The 10,035-nt window shown below is 40.2% G+C and overlaps 1 protein-coding gene across 1 annotated transcript; it reads left to right on the plus strand.

Annotated features, from left to right (window-relative positions):
• Positions 1 to 3,402: 3,402 nt before the first annotated feature.
• Positions 3,403 to 9,463, plus strand: E2F6 (E2F transcription factor 6). Its single transcript, XM_010282640.1, has 6 exons — positions 3,403 to 3,442; positions 4,966 to 5,182; positions 5,500 to 5,658; positions 6,698 to 6,812; positions 8,550 to 8,697; positions 9,426 to 9,463. The coding sequence occupies exons 2-6, from the start codon at positions 5,028 to 5,030 to the stop codon at positions 9,461 to 9,463; spliced, it is 615 nt and encodes a 204-aa protein (XP_010280942.1). The 5' UTR covers positions 3,403 to 3,442; positions 4,966 to 5,027.
• Positions 9,464 to 10,035: the final 572 nt, after the last annotated feature.

A 10,035-nucleotide genomic window follows, 5' to 3' on the forward strand; every position in this document is an offset into this window, starting at 1 on the left:
GCCGGAGCAGCGCACGAAAGGGGCGTTGTGATGCATCCCTCCTTCATCGCGTTTTAGCAGGCTGCCCGGGAAAGGAAAATGTAGCGATGTTAGTCATAGTGCAAAAGGATGATTTTCTTAGCTGTGTTACCTATAGCCTCTTAATCGAGTTAAATAGGTTGTAGCCATGTTTGAGAAAAACAGACTACAACCGTGTGTTCTGACATCTGTGATGTTCAGGTAATCCTCTTACACACAGCTTTCACTGCTACTTTTAGTAATATTATGAGGTAGTTAACAAAAAACAGGCCTATTTCTAATTATGTGATACTTTAAAAAAATTGTTATTTTTATTAACCTTGACTGTTGGGCTAAATGTTACCTGGTAGTATCGTCTTGAAGCCATGAAAAAGTTTATGTAAGGTTTTACTCTGGTAATTGGAAATTTCTTATTACTGGAGATGAATATTGTAAGAAACAAAGAGTGTTGGGCACAGCTTCTCATGTAGATGTTTAGATGAGTCAACCAGGGATGATGCTGTCCTGAATCTGCTTCTCATAAACAGGGAAGTCAAGGATGTGGTAATCATTAGTAGCCATGGCTGTAACAGCCATAAAATGGTGGAATTCAAGACCCTGCATGTATGGAGGAACACAAGCAGCAGAGTACAAAACCTGGACTCCAGTTTATTCAGGCAACAGGTAGCTGAGATTTTGAGGGAGGCAACTTTGAAAGTTGGAGGAGCTGAAGAAGTGGAGGTCTGTAAGGACATCATACAAGCACAGGGATGTTCCCTCCTGACGCTCATGAAAACAAGTAAACATGTTGAGGGGTGGGCATAGCTATGCCTGCACTCGGAAGGTGGGGCGCAAAAAGAACATATTCAGGAGGTGAAAGCAAGGACAGGCTATAAAGGAGAAGGATAAAAAACATTGTCTGGACAAGCAGGTATGATGCTAGGAAAGTCAAAGTTCTAATGTTGAAACTGGCAAGGAATATCTAGGGTGACAAGAAAAACTTTTACTGCTACATTAGTGGTAAGGGGAGGAAGGGGGAGTGTGAACCTGCTGCTAAATGGGGCAGGTGATTTAGGAAGAGCAGATAGAGATAATGCTGAAGTACTCAGCCTTCTTACATGGGTCTTCAGAACTGATGTCCCCTAGGCTTTGTGTCTGAGAGACAGGGTTCAAGGAGAGGAACAACCAGTAATGGAAAAGTGTCAAGTTAGGAATCTCTTGAGAAATCTCAACGCATACAGGTCCATAGGACTCTCTTGGGGTAAATCCTGAGCTGTCTGATATTGTGAGGTTCCTCTCTTGCCATCTTTGAGAGGTTGTGGAGGTCCCCTATAGCTTAGTCAGCCTTACTTCTGTCCCTTGGAAAATCATGAAGCAAATGCTCTTGGAACCTATTTCTAGATGCATGAAGGAGAAGGCGATTGGGAATAGCCCACACGACTGTACTTGCAAACTGATTACCTTTGCTGATGAAATGACTGGATCAGTAGATCCAAAGCCTTGGATGTTATCTACATTAGCTTCAGCAGATGCAGCATCTTCTTTGTTGAGTTGCGATGTTACAGATTGTGAACTACTAGATAGCTGAGTAACAAAAACCTGGCTGGATCATCAGGCTTAAAGAGCAGTGGTTAGTAGTTCATGCTTTACCTGCAAGTGGATTAGAAGTGGAGTTCCTCAGGGGTCTGTCCTTGTACCTTCACTTGTACCTTGTACCTTCACTTGTACCTTGCACCTTCACTACAAGAAGAATATTGAGTTGCTGGAGTGTGTCCAAAGAAGGGCAATGAAGCTGGTGAGGGGTCTGGAGAACAAGTCTTACAAGGAGTGGCTGAGGGAACTGGGGTTGTTCAGTCTGGAGGAGGCTGAGGGGAGGCCTCATCGCTCTCTACAACTACCTGAAAGGGGGTTGTGGCAACGAGGGTGTTGGTCTCTTCTCCCAAGTAACTAGTGATAGGATGAGAGTTGCGCCAGGGGAGGTTTAGACTGGGTATTAGAAAAAATTTCTTTCGAGAGAGAGTGGTCAAACATTGGAACAGGCTGCCCAGGGAGGTGGTGGAGTCACCATCACTGGAAGTGTTCAAAAAATGTATGGATGTCGCACTTCAGGACATGGTTTAGTGGGCATGGTCATGTTGTGTTGATGGTTGGACTGGATGATCTTAAAGGTCTTTTCCAACCTTAATGATTCTGTGACCTGTCCTGTTGATAGGAAGAGGATGTGGTATGTAGCCTCATGATGTGCCATAGACAGGTAGGAATAGGCTGGAGGAATGGCTCATCAGGTACCTTAAAATTCAGCCAAGGAAGCTGAACATTATAGTGTGAAGTCCTGCACCCAGGCCTGTACACTGCAGTGATACAGGCTGGGGACTGAGTGGCTGGGGGACCACCCTGCTGAAAGGACCTGGAGGTCCTCACCGACAGTGGGCTAAATGTGTACCAGCACTGTGCCCTGGCATTGAGGCATATGAGTCTGTATTAGTAGGAGCATAGCCAGCAAATTGAGGGAAGTGATGATTCTTCTCTGCTTGGCACGTACGAGGCTGCTCTGGAATGCTGTGTCTATTGTAGGCCCACCAGTACAGGAAGGCTGTTGATAAACTGCTGAGGGAGCTTGTTAAACCACAGCAGCCCTTCAGTACTGGCAGGGAAGTTTAACAACAAGCTGGTGCCGGATGCTTCACAGCTGTGCGTGATGGGAGGCTGAAAGGAAATAGCCATGAATTGAAACAAAAGAAACGAGAGGTTGCAGCTTGATGTAAAGTGAAACACTTTAACTGTGAGGACGGGCAAGCAGTGGAATGGGGTGCCCAGAGAGGTGTACCTTCCACCCCTTGAAATTTTCAAGACCCGCTTGAATAAACCCTTTAGGAAGCTGCTCTGATCTAATGGCTGTTCCTGTTTGGAGCTGGAGGTTGGACTTGAGACCTTCTCAAGTCTGTCTTTCCAATTTAGGCTCATCATGTCAGTTTCTTGACCAGAGCAGACTCTGCTGCTAGTCTGGAAGTCTACTGTTAAAGAACTGTAATGCTGTGTAATAGCAGTGTATCTTCTGTATGTGAGCTGTTACATGGAATAGCAGTGGCTTGTATTTGCAGATTTTGTACAGATATCTCTGTTGTGACCATTGACAGAGCGTTCAAGAGTTGTGTGGAGTTTCCTGCTTTCCAAGACAGAGGGAGATGTGCTGAGATTAAGAGGTGGAAATTCTGAAAGGAATTAATGAGCATGTATCCCTTCTGCCCAGTGACACGCCTTCACCGTAGTATCTGTTGAGTTGTCAGCACTCTGATGGCTGTAGCATCTAGAGTTGATTTGGGGATTTCTTCCGGAGAAGCATCCTGTGTAGACAGCATTTTATGTCAGTTGTGGTTTTTTGGTTTTTTTTCCCAGGCACCAATGATCAACCTGAATGTGGATGATGACGTACAGTTTGTGAGAAGTAAGTTGCTGTGTTCCATGTCTGAAGATTATTCTTGAAGTATTTCATGCTTTTTTACATTGCTGAGTACATGCTGTAAACAAATGAGAAATTGTTGTATATCTAATATAGGCAAAACAAGAGGAATGCTGCACACTAAATGAAGTAACAGCTATGAAGCAACATGTTCTTCATAGTTTTTCCTTTTTTAAATCTGCTGCAAGTATACCTTCCCACAGCTGTAAAGGAAATAACTGATGGGAAAAGTGAGTCAGAGAAAACTGGAACATCATGCTGGCAAATGTTGGTTTTCAACTGGTATTAACAAATGTAATAAAAGTAGCTTGAGTAAATCTGCGTTGGTTTTTCATTTTTTCTCACCAGTTGGATAGTCTTGGACCTCTCACAGTAACACAATCCAAAACTGAGTTGTTGAACCTGTCCTTCATGTTAAAGAGTACATGATCTTGCAGCTGTGGAATGGGTGTGATAGACGATGAGTAAAAGTGCATGTCTCATTCGTCCTGGGAAAAATACTGACATTTGAAGTAGAGTGTTTCCTAGGGAAGTTTGCTTGCACAAACACACATGCACACACGTTCTCTTGAAGTGTTAGACTAGAATACTACTCAGTGGCACAGTTTGATCAGATATACCTGCTTTGCTTTGCAGAAGAAAACACACGTAACAGCAGGATTTGACAGTCTTTCATTGACTCTAGCATCAGCTAAGTGCATGTGTACCATATCTTTTTTGTGCTTTAAAAATACATACTTTTTTATGCTTTATGCATATATAAATAACAAGCTAAAGTTAAACAAGCTGTTCATCAGTAACTTTTCGGCTGTTTCTGTGAACATGCTGGTAATGGATACACGTAGCACAGGGATCTCTCTTAAAAACCTGTGGTGTCCTGGTGTCTGTATATCTTTGTTTAATTTATTAATGTAACAATGGCATCACCAATTCTTTTGCCTTGCGGCCAAACAGTACAACCAGAGTTTGTCCATGTATTAAGTTTTCGGACCCCAGAACAGATTGGTCGCATCTAGGCTGAAATAGTCCCTGAAACCAGACTAACTCCTCAACCATGCCTGAATGATATCTGGGAGATGTACTGGTTAATCTGGGCCAAAAGGGTGTGGAAAAAACATTTTAACAGTGTCATGGAGCAGATGACAGAGCTGCAGTTCTCTGGCAGTGCCCTGAGACTATCTGTAGTTAACTGAAGGTTTCATTGGTGTTCATTCAGTTGTCTGATCCTCTACAGGACGTACAGTTACGTGACTGTTAATGTCCATACTGGCAGTCTGAAGTCGTGAATGTTGAAAGCATGAAGATGCATGCTTGCTATAAAGATACAATCACTGCAAACAAATGAAGGTATATATAGTTAATAGACTTTGTATGATGCCATTGGAATGTCAGCATTAATAATGAAGTGTTTTCAGACTTTTCATTGCTACTTCATCACTATTGTTTTTTAAGGAATGCTTCATACTCATGTAGTAGTTTACCCTCAATATTCTATCAAAACTCTACAGGAACTCTGAAAGTCAAAAAGCCTCGATTTGATGCATCCTTGGTTTATTTGACCCGAAAATTCATGGATCTTGTCAAAACAGCTCCAGACGGTGTCCTTGATTTAAATGAAGTAGCAACAACGCTTGGAGTACGAAAACGAAGAGTGTATGACATCACCAATGTGTTGGATGGAATCCACTTAATTCAGAAAAGATCTAAGAATCATATCCAGTGGGTGTGAGTTGACTTTGAAACTTCTAATTTCTGAAACGATAAAACCCAACAATGTTGAGTAATGCGTATAAGTTTGAGAGTACTCTTGAACATATTGAGTTACTCTTAACAGCTAAAAAAATTTTAAGTTCTTCTATATCCTTAGGCTGTCTGAATTGCTTACTATATTAACAAGTATCAAGTGCAAAAGCTCAATGAAGCGTATTTCAGCTGAGTAAAGGATGCCAGAATTCCTTGTTGTATTCTGTTGGAATTCTTTGTGTTCAGTAAACAGGCCCTTATTTATATAAACATACTCGACAACTTTCATATTCTTTTAGAGGTTCTAATCTTGACCAAATTGTCGGAAAAGCACCAGAGCAGCAAAACCTTAAAGATGAACTTTCTGACTTGTCAGCCATGGAAGAAGCTCTGGATGAATTAATCAAGGATTGTGCTCATCAGTTGTTTGAACTAACAGATGACAAAGAAAATGCAAAATATCCTTTTAACTTGTGAGTTTTGTTGCAAGTACTTGGGTAGCTAGTAATAGCTGTAGGCTGATACCACAGGTATGCAGTAATACTTGGTAATGAGTTTTATAATAGGAAACTTATTTTATATAAGTGTATCTTAGTCATGGGTCCCGCTTTACAGTATCATGTGCAATCTAGCCTGTTCTCAGGGGAGTGCTAGTTGTGGGACCTTTCCACTGCAGAAGAATGGAGGTGAGGCAGTAGTCTTAGTACCCTGACCATCACCTTGTTCTCTCCATTGTAGAGTAAAGTTGTCTCAGGGGCAGGTCTTGACCTACCAGTGAGATTGAGTTGCTTAGTGAGATGAGAAAGAGGACCCAAAATGGAGTCCCAGTGGCCTCTTGCCAAGAAGATATGATGGTACGTTGGTTGTGTCCTAATACTGCTCTGTCTCTTGAAACAGGTTCCCATGCAGTCTTGTCTTTCAGATGGGTTTTGATAACAGAAAAGGGATTTCTTTTAATATGACATAAACATTGGATTTTGGCTTTAGGTTACAATAAAATATTACTTAGCTCCCTTGTCTGGCAGAATGGTAAGGTCTGTGCTCAAATGAAATGTGACCATTTTCTGTATGATACCAGGAAAACTTTTCATTACACCTTACCTGTTCTGGTTAAGAAAATAATTCCATAGTTTTCCAGGAAATTGTTTATGTGCATAGTTATTACAAAACAAAGAAGTAGTTTTGCCAGGGCAGTGTTCCCTTTGCTTTGTAGACTTATGACAGCATCTGTGAAAACTGTTTGTCAAATTTGTTTGTGTATTTTAATATTTAATGTCTCAAATTTTTAAAATGCTTTTTCCTTCTTAGAAATAAAGAAAAAATGTTCTCCACTTGTTAGCTAATACTTAATTTTACAAAGCTAGTTTTAAAGTAACCTCAGCTGAACTATTTACCACTCTTCTTACATTGGTATTCTGCTTCAGGATATCTTAACATCATACTCTTTGCTTCTGCGCATTAGCAAATTACTTTTCAGAATCCTTGACCAATGTATACACTAGCTTATGTGACGTATCAGGATATCCGTAGCATTCAGGCATTTCAAGAACAGATTGTGATTGCAATCAAAGCTCCAGAGGAAACCAAATTGGAAATACCAATTCCTAAAGAAGTAAGTTTTATACATTTCTGTCGTAAGGGAACAAAAGTTCTCAAATTTGATTTTTGCAGCAGCAATCAGTAATTGACTTCCAGTTGCTTTGTCATGTATAACAAATATTGGAACTTTATTCTCGTGTTCTACTAAACAATGCGGTAGGGATAATAGCCTAAGAAACTTATTTTCAGTATATGGCCTCAAGTTGCGCCAGGGGACGTTTAGATTGGATATTAGGAAAAATTTCTTCACTGAGAGAGTGGTCAGGCATTGGAACAGGCTGCCCAGGGAGGGGGTAGAGTCGCCATCTCTGAAAGTGTTCAAAAAACGTGTGGATGTGGCACTTCAGGACATGGTTTAGGGGACATGGTGGCGCTGGATTAATGGTTGGACTTGATGATCTTGAAGGTCCTTTCCAACCTTGTGATTCTGTGATATTTTTGTTTACCTAAATTATTAAACAATAAACATGTCTGAGTTTTAGTTATTTGTTTTTTGCTAGAGAGAATGGAACAGCTGTAATAGATGTTACTATTTCCACTGTCGGTTTGTTTGATAAGTACTAGGATAATGAAACTTCAAAAAAGCTGTTATTTTTTGTGTACTAAAATCTAAAAAAATTATAAATCTAACCAATCAAAGCAATAAGTATGATTTGATAATGATCTAACAGTATGTAAATGTCTTAATGAGTAGATAGCAATTATATAGCTATTATATATTACAGTTACTATAACATTAAAGTATGAAATGCACAGTATGGTTGGTAAAAGAAAACATTTTGGCATTCTAGTAGATGATGTCAAGATGGATTTTTTCATGGTGGTGGGGAGCTGTGCCCTGTCCTCACCGCATGGTACAGCACGCACCCTCCCATTCAGGTCATAGAGAAGAGCCATAGCTTTGCCCTCTGCACCCAGTTGCACTGCACCTGGGCCTATATACTGGGAACCCACTGTAGTGCTGTGAAAGAGGAAGTAGTCTTAAGATAACAAATGGAGCTTTAATTCTGTTTTCCTTTTGCATGTACATTTTTTTATAATGTTCTTAATCGTTTATTCATCAAATTTGCCTTGTTCTGTGTGCAGAAAGGGAGGTGATATTGTAGGAAAAGGAGATACAAATCAATAGAATCAGAAAACTTTAGATCCACTGCATAGATCTCCAGTGGTTTCACTGGTAAAAGGAGCTGGCTCTTACCCTGTAGAGATGAAACAGATATGATTTCAGAGGCTTCCTGAAGCAAAAGAAGGCAGGATTTTAAAAGCTGTACTTGAGAGAACGGAATCTTCTCCTGTTGCCCACTGAATTTGATTTGCTCTGTGCCTTGCGATGTGATGTCTGCTAAAGGAAAGCAGTGAAAGTAATATGGTTTAGTTGCTTTGCCATATTATTAAAGCTGCTCTGTGCTCTGATTTGTCTTCTAATCCCATGCATCAACTTGTAAAGTTTTAAATGTTGTTACTCTTCCTGAACATATAGGTTCTAAAGGTCAGTAAAAAGACTAAACAAAGATTAATTAAGTGCATGTTCACTAAAAATGAAACCATGCTATCTTAACGGTGCGTAGTAAGTGGCCTACAAATCTAAATAATAGTCATAATTTATGTAGAACTAGTAACACAATTTTAAATAGTTATGTCATTCCTCTATGTGTCCTGTTCGTAATCTATTTGCTTTAAAATATGCAAAAATAGGTAACTGATGCATAAGATTTGTTCTTTGGTTTATATGCAAGTTGCTGTTTTATAGGATTGCATAGAAGTGCATGTGAAGAGCACAAAAGGACCCATTGATGTATATCTATGTGAGGTGGAACAAGAGAAGGCAGGTGCCAAGCCTTTTGAAGATATGGATACTGTCACTTCTGAAATCAAGCCATCAGTTCCTCCTGATGAAGGTAATGTCTTCCATTTACATTTTTATCCTCACATATTTTAAAAACAGGCATACTATTCTGACAAAGTTGAAAACTCTACTGTACAAGTGTGATGTTCTGGCCATAGTTTGTGGGCTTAAAATATGTGGGAGTATAGGAAATGCCTGAAAGAGAAGTCTATGCTGTTGCGTTACCTCACAGCGGCAGGAGGCCAGAGAGTCAGGCACGTGCACACACAGCAAGGCAGTCATCTTCCCTGACCCTTTCCTTCCTTTGCTCGTTACTGGCTTCCTGTCAGAGCTGCGCTCTGCAGACACAACAGCGTGTATCAGTTCTTAGCTGCGTCGCTGCAGAGTCCAGCAGCTGAAATAGTTGTCGTGAGAGTGAGGGTGCTGTTTCAGACACGCAGAGTGTGCTACCCTTGCTCATTACTTGTCTTGTCTAAGAGAGGGCAGGCAGAAGTGGGGATGTAGTGTTTGATCTCCTAAAACAAGATTGGCTGTAATACAGTCTCCCGAGAGCCCCAGTGCTGCAGGATGTTGTGGTTTAAAAATAAATGTGGCGGGAACTGCAGTAGCACAGGACACAAAGGATAAGTTATTTTTAGCAGTGCTGCTTTATAGCTGAGGGGAGAAGTTGACTTTTTTATCTTAGACTTTTTTTTGCTTTATTTTGCTTGTGAAATGACTCAGAATTATATTTCCTACAATGACAGTAATCATATTCCTTTTTTTACTTTCCTTTCAAAGTGAGATCTCCGGGGGAAGAAAAAAAACAAACCACCTGAGATGACAGATTCATTACAACTCAAAAATCTAATACAGAATGCAAATATCTGTGTTACAGAGCTTTTCCAAAGCCGCTTGGATCTGCAAACTTACTAACCTGAAATGTTCCAAAATGTTTTAAATTTAAAACAGCAGTGGATTGGTTGGTGCTTTCAGAGAATTGCTTATCTTCCCAAGTCGAAAGATGACAGTTCCTAGAGCTGTGTTTAGGAGCTTTGTTTTCTTAATTGCATGTGACCTACAGAGCTTTGGGAAAATGATATTTTTAGTTTATGAAATAATTTTAATTGGTGGAAAACATAGGTAATGAAGTATTTCTAAACATGAAGGTTTGAAAACTATTTCTGGAATGACCCACAATCCTTATGAGAATGTATATAATAAAGAAATGCACTTTTCAGTTCTGAGGCTGCACTAATACTAAGCAGAATTGTCACATACAAATGTAACAAAGAACTGGTGTATCGGAAGCCTTCACTGTAAGGAACAAGATGTAAATATCATGAGGGTTATGCCTTACACTGTGTAGATGCTGTTTGCATTGTTTGCATCCAGCTCTGCATGAACTATG

The sequence above is a fragment of the Phaethon lepturus genome, unplaced genomic scaffold (assembly GCF_000687285.1).
Source record: "Phaethon lepturus isolate BGI_N335 unplaced genomic scaffold, ASM68728v1 scaffold18902, whole genome shotgun sequence".
Lineage (NCBI taxonomy): Eukaryota > Metazoa > Chordata > Aves > Phaethontiformes > Phaethontidae > Phaethon > Phaethon lepturus.

Coding starts and splice junctions, on each gene's coding strand:
- E2F6 (XM_010282640.1), top strand. CDS start 5,028: ATGGATCTTGTCAAAACAGCTCCAGACGGTGTCCTTGATTTAAATGAA. Junction 5,183..5,499: donor AAGAATCATATCCAGTGGGT/GTGAGTTGACTT, acceptor ATATTCTTTTAG/AGGTTCTAATCTTGACCAAA. Junction 5,659..6,697: donor GATGACAAAGAAAATGCAAA/ATATCCTTTTAA, acceptor ACCAATGTATAC/ACTAGCTTATGTGACGTATC.